Here is a 17,873-nt window from a genome sequence, read left to right as displayed (position 1 = left end):
AGTTTTAATTGATGAGCATCTTTTATGGTCTAACCATATACTAGAAGTCAGCAAATCATTAAACTCTTGTATATACATATTTTTGCAAGGCATTTTGTATACTTTTATGTAATGTGCATGTTATATTTTTCCCTATTTTTCTCTAAATTAACTTATTGCTTGGAAGTATGGTCATCTACCACTCAAACATCTCTACAACCTCTGATAATTGCTCAAAAGAAAATATTGAAGGTTTTGAGCTTTGTCTCATTTAATGAGCACACAGCTCCTCTTTTTAAACTCTGGCGAATTCTTCTGTTAGATAGCTTAATAAAATATTGATTAGCTATAATAATGTATGAATCACTACATAAACCAACACATATTCCCTGTGCACACGGATATCCAACAAGATTCTCTTCCAGAAACTGTATCCCAACCCCTACAGCGAGAACAAATTTCAAGAAAAATATGGTTTACTTCCGGGGTATTCACATTTGAAATTCTCTGCCATTGAATGTTCGAAATAAATCCTTAGCATTGTTCAAATTGACTGTATTTAACCATCTTCTGGATGAAAATCCCTTGGAATGAACAGTGTGCACGTGCTCATATGTGCAAAAGCACTTGTTATCACTGATAAGAGTTTTTCTTTTCCTTCATCCCCCCCTTCCTCTCGCCAAAAAAAATATTTTCTTTAAATCCTATCTTTGTAAAGGTTTCTCACTTTATACATTCTGGTTTTTTTTTTTCAACACCTGTTCTCTATAACCAAACTGTTGAAGTGACAATACCGGATTTTCTAATCGGCATGGGGTCTTCCATTTGTGCCCTTATCAGTACTCTTACTTTATCCATACCTTTTTATCTTTCCCCCCACATCAACAAGCCTTGTGAAGTGACTCATTTGGTCCTTCTTAAAAAAATTTTCTTTTCGCTGACTCGTTCTTCTGTACTAATTATACAACTAATTATGAACTTTTCACAGAAACTCAGTTGAAACTCCTTTGATTGTGAAAGCAACTTTCCTTCTGTTTCATTAACTGTGGTTTGAAAAGTACTTCAATAGCAATGTCACATTAACAAATTAATGAATGGGAAGATAGTAAATGAAATTTAAACAAATATTATGAAATGAAAAATTAATTTCACCTGATATCAAGTTTTCTATATCAAATAATAAATAATTCAACAGGTAAATTTAAATAGAAACAATAACTCGATTTGGTTATGTAGATAGTTAACATCAAATCTAGATTCTATTTATTTTTATTTTTGTCTAGCTCCCTTCTATATTATTCAAAATTTGTCATTGATTTAAAATGTTTGTCACCCATAGAGATGTCGTCATAGGGTCGAGAGCATTTTATTAGCTTTTAGCTACTGCTCTCTTTCCTGTCCCAGCTTTCTTCATCACATTATGAATTAACTGTTCTACTGTGTCCACTCAAACATTTTTTTCTTTCTCTTTGCATCTTGTTTCAAATATTGTAAAATATCATATGTAATTTAATTGTCAACTCTAATTTGTATAGTATTGTTGTAATTGACTGGGGACAAATAAATTATGTTATGTTTTCAAAAAGTGGAATGTAAATAAAAAGTGTCAAAAAAGGTTCTGTGTCAAATATATTTTAAGCCAATTTCGTAAGAATCACCCATATACGTATTTTGTAAATATGTTCATTATTTTACTTTCTGCTTATTAAGATTACTTTTTGTAATTTTTTTTTTATATATTTTTTTTTATAAAGATTACTTTCTGTGTCTTATGTATTGCCTATGTGTGTGTAAATAAAATTTCAGTTTCACTTTTGCTACATAGCTTGTAACATGTAACTGTAACATTTCTGAATAAAAAAAAGAATCAATGAAAATTATCGTTTTTTGATTGAAATTAAATTTTGTTTTCTATAGCTCTTAAAAAATATATTAGTTAAAGTAGTATCTAATAGTTTTCAAGCACATTATAGTAACTTACAAATATATAATTGTGGGTCTTAAAATTTCTTGAATATATTTTTTTTTAATTTTTTCCTTAATTCACGTAATTAAAAAGTTTAAAAATGAGAGAGGCAGTTTTCAGTTTTTTAAGCAACTTTGTTAAAATTCACTGTACATTTTTTAATATATTGTCTCAAAATATATGTTCATAGTATTAAGAGTTAGTTCTTTACAGTATTTATTGTGATTCATTGCTTATCAAATGGGTATTGAATGCATGGTCTGTGGGCCACAACAAAGAACTTAGTGGGTCTTGCCCGCTAGCCAATTTGAACTATAACTGACTATTATAGCTTTATTTGTAATATGACATATGTTTACCGTAGCTCTTTGACTCACAGGCTTTATTAAAATTTTCAATGTTGCCCACATTGTGTGAAAATTGTAAGACACCTGGCTTATGATAACCTTTATGTATTTCTCATAGCATCCGTTAGATAAACTGGATAAAATGAGCAATTCTGATGTCAAAAGGAAGAAAATGCTTCTCTTTTGGTTATTCGAAGATCTGTTAAAAAAGCTGTACCTGAATTTTGTAAAGAATTTAGATGCTGTAAGCCATGACACAATTGAAAAGACTAAGCAGAAAGCTGTCACTGTCATCAGTCAACTCCTTAAAGATTCTCCAGAACAGGAACAGGTGAATTTTAAGAATTTATTGTTTTTGATATTAGCGCATACTTTTTATGAAGAAAATCAGCCAAATGTATGCATACCTTCTAACTTTCTGGATTTAGGCGGGAGTCAGGATTTTTACCCCTTCTTCCTGCTTTCCGGATTTTGGCAAAAAATTAATTTTCTGTGAGCTTTCACGTTGTCGTGATGTCAATGGCTACCGTCATCATTAGGGAAAACACCCATATAGGGCAGCCATAAAAAAAACATATTGATCACATTTAAGCAAGTGGCAAAGACGTGACTTTGTTTACTTAGCTTTTATCAGCAATCATTTATCAGAGGGATGACCTTGGTTGCCAAAATTCCTGTATAATCATTGTATTCCATTAACAGCCATGCCGTATAGGCAATAAGTATTTTCGTCAGCAGCTTTGTATTTTGAGGTTTTTAATTGTTTCCTATGATTAAATATGTCGTCAGAAAGAAAATATTAAACTGCTTTTAAGAGTTCGTATACCCAAGATTATCAATCACTGATAGCATCCGCGAAAGGAAACACATGTTTTATGAACAGTATGTATATGTGATTTCTCTATTCTGCATGGAAAGACTGACGATTGACATTGAATTATATTCTGCTCTGGGACAATGCTGAACCTGATGATATTTACACAAGCAGCATTCTGCAATTTTTTCATTTTTCTTGATATTACACCAATTTTATTTGGCAACCTCCTGTAGAAAATTTGTATTGATTTATGCAAAAAGCTATGTGTGTTACACTCTAGTTTGTGACAGTATAACAATGCAAAATTAGTCTACACATAATATTTTGAGCGAAGAAGTGATAAGTGCTCTTTTTACATTATATTGTATGCATGGGGTCATTATATTTGTTGAGAACATGATATTGTAGTACAGAAAAGTAGATGACTTTGCCTAATAATACTCCAAAAAATCATCAACGAGTAAGGCAAATACCAGGAAATACTAAAAGTAGTTTAGTATTTCCTGGTATTTGCCTTATTCGTTGGCGATTTTTTGGAGTATTATTAGGCAAAGTCATCTACTTTTCATAATATTATAGTATCATACACTTGTTAGTTGTGATGACTAATATTGTTGAGATATTATGTAACATAAAACTTAATTTATTAGTTCATCATTCACCCAAACATATTGTATTTCCTTCAATTATTTAATGAATATATAATTCATTATGCAACTAATAATACAATAGCTGTCAAGTTATACTACTACTAATAATAATAATAATACAATAACTGTCAAGTTATACTACTACTACTAATAATAATAATACAATAACTGTCAAGTTATACTACTACTACTAATAATAATAATACAATAACTATCAAGTTATTGCATAGTTTTATTTTCATTCTTTTAATATTTATTTTTTTGTTCAAGTTCCTTTTAGAATCATTGGTCAATAAGATTGGTGATCCTGTGCCAAGAGTTGGATCTCATGTTTGTTATCTTCTGGGGCAGTTGGTCTGCTATCATAGGATGATGATTGCCAATGTTGTCCGAGAAGTGGAAAGGTTACTTTTTCGTTCTAATGTATCTGATAGAGCTCAGTACTATTGCCTTTGTTTTTACAATCAGGTTAGTTTCTGTTTGTATTATGTATTGATGAATTATTTTTCATTCTTTTCTGTGTGTATTGTGTTTTTTTTTGTTTTATTTTTGTCTATACAAAAAGTATAGTGAAACCCCACTGCCTCGGCTGGGTACAGATTCAGATAAAGCACATTTTAGTTGATATGGATGTACACATAACATAACACAGCTGCATTGGGAATTGAATTTTTGTGTCAATTAACGCAAGAGTTTGTCTTCTGAGCATGGTTATGCCCACTTTGAAATCACTTTCCAGATTACAAGTCCTTCAAACAATGAGAGGGGAGGAGCAATAGTCCAGTCTTGCCCTCTCATCTATGGCACTGATAAACACTTTTAGTGAATGGTTGTTTGGTTTCTCCTCTTTGTCCCCCATCCATTCATATCTACGTATGTTCCAGATATGCCTATTTTTTTTTCCTTGAGTAGAATTTTATGTTGCTGACCACATCACATAAAATAATGTACCTCATTTGAAGTAGAAAGATCTTCCTTTTTTTTTCTTTTAATAAATTTCCCTTCATGCAGTTGTGAAGGTGTTCAATTTAACCTTTTGCCAGTTTATATCATTTTTTATATTGTGCTTCTTAGTATTTTTTTAAAATACATTTTAAATTTTGGGCAGTGCTTAAAACAATTTAAACAATTTTTTATAGAAACCTATAGGAATAGTGTTTTGGCTAACAGATATGATTCTGTAATGAAATATCTTTGTTATCATAGGTATTCCTGTAAGTAAGACATCAAAATCTGCTGATATTTTAAAATAATTGTGTTTCAAATACAAATACAACGCCACAACAGGCAAAATGCCCAACGAGGTGGCTGAGAAAAAGATGCCCATAAGAATATGGATGTCATATATTTCAAAAATACAGCAACCCAATTAAAAATGCAATTAACAAAAATTGTAAACACTATATACACATGATAAAATATTATACAATGTCCATAAAGAATACTTATGGTTGTCTTATTCTAAGTATGGATAGCTTCTCGATCATATCTCTTCTACACCTGCGTTCATCCAATGTAAACATATTCAAAAAATGAAGTCTTTCTTCATAACTCAAGCCCTGTGTGCCAATAAGGACACGCGTAGCTCTTCTCTGCACCACTTCAACCGCTGTGGTGGTCGAGTGGTTATAGTGACGGACTCGCGATGCGAGGATCCGGGTTCGAACCCCACACTGCTGGTCGGCTGAAGTTGGTTTTCTGTGGTTCCCAGCTTTAAGGCGCGAATGCGAGCCGATCTCCCCGTTAAAAAGTCTCGCCACAGAGAGCAACAGGCCTACAACGTTACAAATATTCAATCATTACACTTCACTCACAATTTGAAGTATAGATGGCAGCACTGAAATATCATACACAACACTAGCTACACACTCAGACTGTTAGGTGTACACACTCACTTTGTTCCAGACTCTGCCACGAAGCTGGGCTAGAAGAGATCTCGGCAACGGGATAAGTCCGGTGGTAGAGACCCTGGCATTCATTGCACCACTTCAACCAAGTCTATGTCCCTCTGTAGGTATGGTCTCCAAAACGTTACAGCATACTCCAGTCCAGGACGGACTAAGCCTCAAAAAAGCGGAAGAATGACTTTAGGAGAACACAAAGAGACCTTTTTGAAAATGAGACCGAGCATTATATTCGCTTTTTTGACCACAGCTGAACAATGTTCAGAAAACCTAAGCTGCTCGTCAATGAGAATTCCCAAATCGGTGACCCAAGTTGCATCCGGGATAGTGACACCATTCAACTCATAAGAGAACCGTGGGTTGTTCAAACCAAAATGACCATGCACTTATCAACGCTAAACGTCATGCTCCATTCATTTGCCCATGCTGCAATCCTGTTTGAGTTGGTCTGGAGCAACTCCCTATCGTTTTGATTCCCGATTACCCCCATTAGCTTCACATCATCTGCAAATTTACTTGTAATCCCATCGACATCCTGATCGAGTTTATTGATAAAAAGTAAAAAAAGTATGGGGCCAAGGACACTTCAACAACATCTATTTTTTTGCCCTTACCCAAAGCCTTCATCACGTGATCATAGAAGCAAAGGAGGTTAGTTACACATGACTTCCCCTTCCTGAACCCATGCTGATTATCCGACAATACATTATTCTCGTCTATCCACTTCACAAACTGCCTTTTGATGATAATTTCCAAAATTTTCGAGAGTGAACTCATCAAACTCACTGGACAATAATTGGACACAGCTTCTCTACTACCCTTCTTAAATATCGGAACAACATTAGCAAGTTTCCAATCCCTTGGGACGATACCCTCATCAACACTACTCCTGTATATCTGTGCGACTGGCCCTAACAATTTATTAGCACATTCCCTAAGGACCCTGGGATAGATATCATCTGGTCCTGGTGTTTTGCTTGCACATACATTTCTTAGAAGATTTAGGACCTCCACATCTTCTACTTGAATATCGTTGAGTGTTTTATTACTCCATGCAACACCCGTATATCGAATATCATTATCTCCTTTAAAAACCGATGCAAAAAAGTCATTGAAAGCACTACACATGCCTACATTGCTCTCTAACCTAGAGCCTCCTATCGAGAGGGGGCCAACTGTCCCCTTACATCCATTATTGACGTATCGAAAAAATGATTTTGGGTCAGAGCCAATGTTATCTGCCAACCTAGATTCAACTTCCTTTTTACTATCCCTTATCGCTTTCTTCAACACTCTTCTTTTATCAGTAAACAATGATAGGTCACCTTGTCCACTTTTATACTCTCTGAATGTTCTTTTCTTTTCAAGATAAAGGTTACGAACGCTATCCGTGAACCATAGAGGGTGCGATGTGCAAACACGCTTTTTTCGAACAAAGGGTATGACGCCGTGCAAAACAGAGGACAGTTTCGTACTAAATTCCTCCCATTGACTTACCACCCCTACCAATTCCAACCGGTCTTTGAAAACATCCGCTAACCTTCCTCTCAAAACATCAAAGTTAGTTCTTCGAAAGCAAGGAACCTGTCTTTTGTTATCAACCTTACCCGAAGAAAAGTTACAGTGAAATCTGACTACACAATGATCACTGGAAGAAAACTCTTCCCCCACCAAAACATGTTCAACAAGATCCTCATCACTAGTGAGAACTAAATCCAAAATAGCAGGCCTTTCCTACAAAATTTAAAATGATTGTAATGACTTATAACTTCTTTAAAATAATTTTGATGTTTGCTTGTATACTTTAAGATTTTTTTTTATTGATAAGTTTCTTCCTTTTCATTGGGAAATTTTATGAAAAATACAAGGTAAGGTAAAATGATGTCCCCTAATTAAAAATGGCAATAAGTTCGTAGTAAACAATGGTGTAAATAAAAAAAATTATATACCCGATACACACACAGAGGAAAGTTCAAAGTTTTGTTTATATACGTATCAGATGTTCTATGTGACTTTGGTCACATAGAACCACCTATCAATGTGACCAGAGTCATATGTCTGTTTACGTGTGCTTACTTGCTTTAACCGTGAGAATTTCTCATCTTCAGTTCTTGCTTTGCTGTCATCATATGAGGCATGAACACATGGTGGTTTCAAGAACTGTATGTTAACACTGCATGTGTAGCTGAGAGATACAAGTACCCCAAAGTTGTATATTGCTTCTTGTGCTGTTGACTTTGGCCTTTATGCTATCTGCCTATCTATAACCTGTGGCAAAATGTTGTCAATCATATACAAACACACTAGCAAAAGTATGTTCAAAATACAATAAATATATACTAACCCTTTATATATATATAGATAACTAAGCATTCGTCTAATAGACTACTTAATAGATTACTTACTGAGTAACACTGATTTAAGTTTAGTTATCTAGGATTAAAAACTTATTTTCCTCTGAGTGAAAATTTTTGGTAAAATCAATCCTAAGTATGAAATAAATGAATTTTTTTTTATTCCAATGTGATCTTAAAAATTGATTTGCGAACTGCCAACAACTGAAAAAAAAGTGCTCAAGCAATATTTTCATGGGAAATAACTGTTTGATTACTGCTTTGAAAAATGTGTTGGCTCAAAATATCACACGGTACAACACAAGGTCAAATAAATTATTCTATGTAGCTCACTTTAGGACATTGATTGGTATGTCTTGTGCTGTTAACAGATTTTGTATTTTGTATAATAGTTTACCTGATGAATTTGATATATTTTCGACACCTATTGGTAAATTCAAAGAGCTTCTTCTCTCCGATTGATCAGCGATTTTTTTAAATATTTAAATGGTGATTTCTTGTATTTGACTGTTAAATATTTAGTTTTTCTTTGTTTATTCATTTTTCATTTTTTTAATCGTCTCGTGTGTTTTTATTTATTTTCATTTTTAATTGATCCGGTGATTTTATACAGACCTTTATTTTACTTATTTGGTATTGACTAGTGTTTGTTTTTATTTTATATGTTTCATATCTGTGTATTGCATTCTATTCTGTTTGATTTTATTATATTTACAATGTTTTGGTTATACCTTGCTGTAATTGGATTGTTTTCTGTAGCGTGGTATTAAATAAATAAAATAAATAAATAAAATATGATTGCGCAGGATCAGGATAACCAGAAAATTTATAAAAAGTGAATGTGGAACAGGGTTTTCATTGTAACTTTTTCTGAAGCTGTAAGAGATAAGCTCCCAAATTATATCTTTCTGATGATCTCAAAAAAGTTTCCATGGTGGAAGAAAGAGGTCCTCAAATCAAAAAGAAGTACCTATATTATTTAACTGTATTCAAAGTATGGTGAGCTTTCTTAGGAAAAGATATCGAAGGCCTGGTGGTGTTGTGAATTTGCCTCAGGCTTGCAGCACATCTGAAATCGCAAGAAGAATGTGATAAAAAACTCAATGTACTTACCAAGAAAGGGGTCTTAAAAAGGATACAAAGATTCAAGGATGGCATGCCACCCTTAAAATAATTGAATTCAGAATGGACAAAGTACAAGGTTTGTATCTGCAACTATACTTTATGCAATCTTTTACTAGAAAAAAAAGGTTTCGCAAATGAATACCTAAATCTCATTCAAATTGTCAGCAGAAGAGGTCTCAGTTGCAGTTGGGTAAAAAATCATGGCAACTGAAAGGTGGATTACAGGAAGACGACGCTTCAACTAATTGTGAAGAAACAGCTTGAAAAATGGAGATGGCTAAGATAAATTCATATGGGGGAAAAGAAAAGAAAAGTTCAATGATGAGTGCATTGATACAACTAATGTTTGGTTTGCCGTTTGTTTAACATTTGGACATGCATGATAGCCAGCAGATTAAGAAAACTGAGCATCATGTAGGGTACCACAAATTCTGAAGTCTATGTGGACATTATAGATGTCTACTGGGCTTAGGGATTCAATTTACATTATAGGAAGACAAAGCATCTTGCTGTCACAGCAAGAACACTGTCAATCCTCTGATATGTTTTCCAAAGGAAGCTTACCGTACTTTAAGCACAGCTAAACAATCCTGAAACTTCCTTTTTGAAGAACTCAAACATGGAAATCCCATGTCTTCCAACATGGAAATTATTAGCTTTTTGAGATTATTGTGACGATATCTTCTGAGAGCCATCTCATAGCACTTCAGATAAAGTTATAATGATAAGAACTCTCTTGTTTCAATCATTTTTCATACATTTTCTGGTTACCCTGTGCAAAAATTATTTCATCCACATATTTCGAGCCTACATATTTTTAAAAACAGTGATCGAATGCTTATTTCCCGCAGAAATGTTGATCGAACACTTTTTTCCCAGGTGGTGCCAGTTCATAAATTGATTTTCAAAGTCACATTAAAATAAATTTGATTTATTTCGTTTATTCCATATTTAAAATGATTGGTTTCACCAAAAAGTTTTACTGAGAGAGAAAAAAAATTTTTATTATTTCTTTTTTGCATTTTAAATGCATCATCGCCAGTGTGTTTGTATAAGTGATCATAGTGACGGACTCGCGTCACGAGGTCCTGGGTTTGAACCTCACCATCACCACAGTGGTGGTCGGCTGAAGTTGGTTTTCTGTGGTTCCCAACTTGAAGGTGTGTATGCGAGCCAATCTTCCCTTTAAAAAGTCTCGCCACAGAGAGCAACATACCTACAAACAGTACAAATGTAATTCAATCATAGCACATCACTCACTTCACTTCTGAAATATAGATGGCGGCACTGAAAAATCAAGCACAACACTACATATGCACTCAGACTGTTAGGTACACACGCAGTTACACTTTCGGCACAACTCACTGGGTAGTAAATCGGCCATAGATGGTGATAGACCTGAGTTGTGCTCGGTTTCAAAGTGTGTTTGTATATAATCAAACCCTTTTTGTCATGGGTTGTAGTCATGTTATACATAAATCATACAAACCAGTTGTCTTCCTTAACTCCTAGGCTGCAGGAATAGTCGGATAAAAGCTGCTCTTGAAATGCGTGTGTGGAAAAAAAAAATCTTTTTTTTAGTTGTCTTTTGTGTAAGATAGATGTCAATCAAATTCATACATTGCAAATACAATGATACATAAGTTTACGAAGATAATTTGTTACAGAATCATGGTTGTGTGTGTTAGCTGGAGCATCACTGTGCAGTAAAACCTTTCTAAGATGGACACTTTATGAGAAAGAAACCGGTCTTCAACAGAATCAAAAATAGTCCTTTCATTGCAGGGTTGGGTTTCTTCCAGGGCAGTGGAAGAAACTGAAAAAATATACATTAATCACAGTTTAATTGAAGTGCACACAATTAATGCTTGTTATTTCACCTCATTGGTTGTGAAATAATATCAAATGTTTTAAAAACAATTTTCTAACAATTAAATATATATCTCACCAAGATGTGCAATATTTAATTTTCTAGTGAAGCACACATATTAAAATATTATTTCAATTACCACTCAAAATGCTAATCTGTGTATAAAAAATATTATACAATTTAAAGTATAATTAATATATTTTAGAAAATAATTAGTTTCATATGTTCAGTACATTTATTTAATTACTTGGCAATATTTAACGATAATGAATAATATGCCATGTTTAACAAAAATGTAAAAGTATTTTAAAAATCATCATAGGACTTGTGCACGACAGGTGTGCAATAAGACCAAAGCTGGTGGGAGACATCAAATATAACAGCCAATAGAAATGCTTAAAATTTTAATCGTAATGTTTTTTCATCATTATGAGTGACTATCTCCATGAGGAGGATCGAAGAATACTTAACATAATTTTAAATTTTAAATTGCATTCCGTATATCAGCTACAGAAAGATTGTGCAGATAGTTCTGATTATTATCATGAATGAATAGGGTTTTTTACAAAGTGCTGATTTGATGCCTTATTTGTAAGTCATACAATTAAGATATGAAGAAAGTATTCTTCCCTATCATTTTTTCTCATGTCTTTCAATACCGAATATAAGGATGAAAGATTGAATTCTGAACAGGAACTGTGGCAAAGTATACTAACTTGTGATTTTTTTTAACTGCAAGTGCAAAACTTCAGTCATACCATTCAAATTTTAATATAGTATTATGGTAAGAAAGATGTAATAAAGAAGTAATGTGTTAAATATCTGAAATTCTCAAAAAGCTGTGATTGTGTTGAAATGCTACTAAGTTCTGCAAATTCAGCTGGCTTAAAAAGAATTTTATATATGTTTTTTCCATTACCAATATGTTCCATTACACTTTAAAGTGATTCTTTTATATGGTGAAAAACTGCCAAACTTCTTGGGAAGCTGCCGATGAACGATGAATTACTCAAGGGAGGCAGCTGACAAAACAACCATTGGAATACAGTAACAAGCTTGCGATCTAGACTAGAGGTCTTTAACCTTTTTCCAGTCGCTAGCACTGCCTGTACCCATCATCAAAAGAAGAGCACTAGTGCAATCAGTAAAGAAATGGGCTCATTCGTGCACATTCTATTAAGATGGCATTTTCTTCTGATGCACATCTCTGTCTGGCAATGCACATAGATTCTGACGGCAATGCCAATTTCAAAAGTCGGTGCCGATCATTGAACCAACTTGTAGCATTGTTTTTAGGCTACATTCCCATGATTCAAAGTTCCAACAATTCAACAGGCAATAAATGAACTAGGCAAGCTCCAGGTCAAAACATTTATTATTACAAGTACTTAGAATAAGTTATACGTTAGAGTTCAAATTATTACAAATTAATTCTGAAATCAAAAATGATATGCAAAACGACAAGATTAGGTCTCACCCAAATACAGCCGTGGATTAGCTCCTATTAACAGCGTGACATCATTGATCAACTCGTATGTCCAACATTGAGAACGAAGTGTCCTTATTTTCAGGTGAGGCGAGCAACGATGACCTCTTGAGATAGTTCATCTCAGGAACCTATAGGGATCGGAACACCATTAAGTAGTGCAGCACTTGTAGACCTCGCTGAATCACAGCAGTCAGCAAAACATGCTATTGACCTTCAGCGCCACATTGAAGATTTATTTGTACATAAGTGCAGGTTGCTGAATCATTGTAGGGTTCACCTGGCTCTTTCTCGGAATCACATTCCATCTGACTAGAATACACAGTAACTGACTATTAATGACTAGAAGATTACGTTTGAACCAACTACCAGGACCAGCCGGAGTAGCCTAGCTTAGTAAATCACGTTTTTATGACATTAGTATTAACACAACAACATTTAGTTGATAGTAAAGATTATTCAGCCATCATCATCCCCATTGGGAGGAGTGAGAAGATCGTACTGTTCGGAGGTTGAATGCCAAGTTTTAGGTTTATCCAGCCTATTTATAATAGCTGAAAACAGGTTTGTTCTCGGTACACTGAGTGAACGAGTTTCTTCCGGCACATCGGGAAAACTATGATATCATTCCTGTTGATCTGCATATCGTAACACAATAGGGATTATTTCAGATATTCTGTATTTCTGGTTGGCAATAGTTTGATAACTGTGAACGCAGCCGGCCAGACTTTACCCACAATATCGGTAAGGCTATTGAGGGTGAGTCCAAGACAATGGATTGTACCAAATCAGCGGAAGTCCGCAGCCCTCCGCTAACTAAACAAGGTAATTGATAACAATATTTCTTTACAAAAAATAACAACTTATATTAAACATAATCATCAGAGGTCGGTGACACAACAGGATCCTCGACCGGGGCAGACCTAGTATTAACTAGTTAGCTAGAGGAAGGATTATCGGGACATCGGTAATGCAATCCGTAATGGGAAACCCAAAAAGGCGACACGTTACAGACTGAACAAACTGCTTGATCAATCCCACCTTGCTCCATTCAGTGTCGTTTGGGTCTTTTGCTCTTTTTTGAGCCCACTATTGTTATGTAGGTTTAGGTGATTTCGCAAAGTTGATTGAAGCCATGGGTGGAGATACAGGAGGGATATTGAAGACTATCGCCCCAGATTAAAAAAAATGTGCATAGGCAGGAGAGCAAAAGGTGGAAATTAGCCTCCCCCCCCCTCTCCACCTTGTTAGGGAAACAACCTGTATCCATTTATGCTTTTGGGGGGGGGGGGGTAGGGTTTTTTGCTTGATAAGTAGCGGAAGTCCGCAGCCCTCCGCTAACTAAACAAGGTAATTGATAACAATATTTCTTTACAAAAAATAACAACTTATATTGAACATAATCATCAGAGGTCGGTGACACAACAGGATCCTCGACCGGGGCAGACCTAGTATTAACTAGTTAGCTAGAGGAAGGATTATCGGGACATCGGTAATGCAATCCGTAATGGGAAACCCAAAAAGGCGACACGTTACAGACTGAACAAACTGCTTGATCAATCCCACCTTGCTCCATTCAGTGTCGTTTGGGTCTTTTGCTCTTTTTTGAGCCCACTATTGTTATGTAGGTTTAGGTGATTTCGCAAAGTTGATTGAAGCCATGGGTGGAGATACAGGAGGGATATTGAAGACTATCGCCCCAGATTAAAAAAAATGTGCATAGGCAGGAGAGCAAAAGGTGGAAATTAGCCTCCCCCCCCTCTCCACCTTGTTAGGGAAACAACCTGTATCCATTTATGCTTTTGGGGGGGGGTAGGGTTTTTTGCTTGAGCTCTTGGGGTCCAGTTTCTATGGAGCATTGTATTTAAATCAACTTTAAATTTAAAAGTTTTTAAAAATTTGAAACAAAATTCAGGTCTTTTTTTGTTAATTTACTTGCTTTGCCCCTTTCATTAAGACCCTCTATTTTATTAAACCTCCCCACCCCCCAGGTGGTTGCTACTCACAGTTTGGGAACAACTGATGTAAGGAAAAAGTCTAGCATGGCTCCTAGTTTTCCTACTTTTTGGTAAAATGTCCCACTTTTGTCAACAAAATTTTTATAATTGATTTTAATTGAAAAGGGAATCAGGCACATAATGCCAAATAATACAAATGTAGTAGATTGTAATTAATGATTCTGCCAAAGCAGAAATTGTATGTCGAAATTAACAGAAAAACAGATTAAACAACTTAATTCTTATTTAAAAGCTATTAATTATCACTCACATTGTCAATGTGGTTTTAGAGAAAAAATGAACACTGAAATGGCTACGACTAAATTTCTGGATTACATAACAAGATATTTTATTAGAAAAACTTAAAAATATTGGCCTCGAAAACTTAGGCCTTTTTCAAATTGAGGCCTTCCTCTTAGCCAACGGCCATACCATGCTGAAAACACCGGTTCTCGTCCGATCACCGAAGTTAAGCAGCATCGGGTGCGGTTAGTACTTGGGAGGGTGGCCTTCCTCTTGAGTGGTTTATGTTAGGCACAAATGCTGATTTTCTTTTCCCATGATCACACATTTTATGTTGATCCGCTCGCGTCGAGCGATAGATTTTTTTCCTTATCTCTGATGCTATCTTTATTTTTGAATACGGTGCTGAGTGAACCTGTTTTTCATTGGTGGTTTTGTTCGTAGGACCAGGTGAGCGGATTACTGACTGTATATATAGACTGGCTGATATGTATCTGTATTTTCTTACTTGCCGTGAATAAAACCGGCTTTGATGCCGATAATTTATTTTTAAATTGGCCCGACTCGATTCATAATTTTTTATCTTAAATTTAATGACTGAATAAGAGTTTAGCTCTTTTATTACAAATAGGAAACAGTTAGTAAGAATTAATAACAGTATGAGTGATTTTAAAATAATAAATACAGGTGTACCCTAGGAATCGGTTTTGGGACCAACACTTTTCTTAATTTATATAAATGAAATACATGATGTTAATATTTCTGGTTATTTGGTGTCATTCGCAGATGATACTGTCTTAATTTGTACTGCTGCACAACTGAAGATTTTGATAAAAAATTTAGAAAAATACATTTACACCATTAATAAAAGAATTAAGAGCCCTTCGACTACAGCTTAACGCAAGTAAAACCAAATTTAAACAAATCCTTTTTAAAAGGGATGGATAATGCAGTAAAACCATCTGGTCCACTGGGGTTATTTATATCGGACCTTGTAATTTACATATTTTGCTTTTGGAAGTGTTATTGAAAGATAGTCATTCTTAAAAAACTTACATATCTTCATAATTTGTCGTGTGTATTGTTGAAGCGAGTTGACAGACTGGACTGTGGAAGACTCCCGAAAAAGAATGTAATATATATATATTGTGAGTAGAGCAGAAAAGAATTATCTGTGGTTGCTAAGACTCTATTTTAGCCAAAAAAAAAATTTTGTAATCAAGACATTTGTCATTTTGGTTTTGCTTGAATCAATCTTACAGGATACTCAAATAGTGTGCTATGAAAAAAAAAATTAATTTTACAATTTTTCAAAAAAAAAACCTCTTGGGATTTTTTTAATTATGCCATGATTATATTGTCAGGGGGTACCCTCCCCATCTTACTTTTTCTAATTTTTTGAGTGGGATCCTGGCGAATGAGAAAAGGTCACATAAAAGTCACCAAAAAGTCGCAGAATTTTGCTTTTAGTATTTGGTAGACACCCTGGTATGGATAGCTTCTTAATTTACCCTAACTTGTTTATTATATTTCTTTTTGAACGTGTCAATTGTGTTAGAATTTACTACTCCTGGGGTAAGCTATTCCATTTATTAACAACCCCATTAGAGAAAAAATAAAGGACTTTTTATTCAAATATACAGCTAATAAAACCTTTCAAAATTAATACTATATTAACATTACAGTTGATAAAATCTTTCTGTAACAGCAGTAAATTAAGCTTATGATTGCATAAGTATGAAAAGAAGTAATTTTTTAGAAATCTGTTTCTTCCATTTCTTCTACACTTAATGGGAGAAACCCATTTCTTCCTGCTGGGTTTTTTCCAACTTGGAAGGTGCTTCCCAATCTTGGCAGTGACATACCTGATGAACTTGGTAGATATGTCAAATTGCTTTTAAGTACCTTTTCAAGTTCTGCAGAACTCAAAAGAATTTCCTCGTCTTTTTTACATTGACAGGGTTCGAACCTGGATCCTCAGGACTGCACAGCGGCTGGTATTACATACAGCTAAATTATCAGATGAATAGCTGTAACTCGCTTGGATAAATGACTATTTCAAACAGAACATGATTATATATCTGAGAGCTACAAGATGGCATTTAATTTCATGACCAGACAGACAGTTAATTTTTAATTTTCATGAAAACATTAATTGAAACTACCATTCTCACTTCCCTTGTATTTTGCAGTTGTGTTTGTAGAATAATACTAGTATCACTATATTGTTCGCATGTTTTGAAAATTTTACTGTGTTTATTTAACAATATGTACCTAAATGTTTTACTAACGTGATGTTTCTTTTGTAATGCTTAAATTAAAAAAAGTTGATATGTGTTTGCTTATTTCAAATTCTTTTTTTTCCAATAAAAACCAAATTGTTTAGATTTTTTTATAATTATTAAATTAAGATAACTGTATTTTTTCAACATATTGTTGAAATTGGTGTTTTTTAATTAGATTAATAATAATCATTAATTTTGTTTTTATTTTCTTTTAAAAACAGTTATTGTTGTGTGAAGAGCAGTCAAACATTGCAAACCACCTGATAGTCATTTACTTTGGATTGTTCAAAATGTGTATCAAAAAGGGTGAAGTAAACACAAAGATGATGAGTGCTTTGTTGACTGGTGTTAACAGAGCTTACCCATATGCCAAGTTAAAAAATAATGTCATCATGGAGCAGTTGGATGCTATGTTCAGGCTAGTTCATCTGGTGAATTTTAACATAAGCGTTCAAACCTTGATGTTGATATTTCAGGTACAATATTCAAATAATATTTTCTTTTTTTACATTTTTAAACATATTTACAAAAACCCATTCTTTGATACTTTGATCAATTGAAAAAAGTGATTACTTTAGTTTTAGTTATACAAAGTTTCATTTTAATTTTATTTCAAGGTTTTGGATGCTAAAGATTCCCTCTCAGACAGGTTCTACAGCGCTTTGTACAGAAAGCTTCTTGATCCTGCTCTTAGTACATCGACTCGGCAATCAATGCTTTTGAACCTCATATACAAAGCCTTGAAAAAAGATCCTGCTAAAATCAGAGTGAAAGCTTTCACAAAAAGACTTGTCCAGGTGAGAATTTTTATTTAATTACTGTGTGCTTTATTCACATTGCTCATTTTTAT

At 34.1% G+C, this 17,873-nt stretch overlaps 1 protein-coding gene across 1 annotated transcript in view; it reads left to right on the top strand.

Moving 5' to 3' along the window:
* Noc1 (Nucleolar complex protein 1) overlaps positions 1-17,873 on the top strand; it is a 99,785-nt gene that overhangs the window by 49,249 nt on the left and 32,663 nt on the right. The window contains exons 6-9 of the mRNA XM_089236999.1: positions 2,411-2,623; positions 4,030-4,227; positions 17,245-17,499; positions 17,641-17,820. Of these exons, the coding sequence (XP_089093125.1) occupies positions 2,411-2,623; positions 4,030-4,227; positions 17,245-17,499; positions 17,641-17,820 (846 nt within the window). The remainder of the gene's footprint in view (positions 1-2,410; positions 2,624-4,029; positions 4,228-17,244; positions 17,500-17,640; positions 17,821-17,873) is intronic.

Source organism: Pholcus phalangioides, unplaced genomic scaffold (genome assembly GCF_987345545.1).
Source record: "Pholcus phalangioides strain wild (caught in Gottingen) unplaced genomic scaffold, Ppha-v1.0 ptg000009l_1, whole genome shotgun sequence".
Taxonomy (NCBI): Eukaryota; Metazoa; Arthropoda; class Arachnida; order Araneae; family Pholcidae; genus Pholcus; species Pholcus phalangioides.
This window is presented reverse-complemented; position numbering and strand designations above follow the sequence as displayed.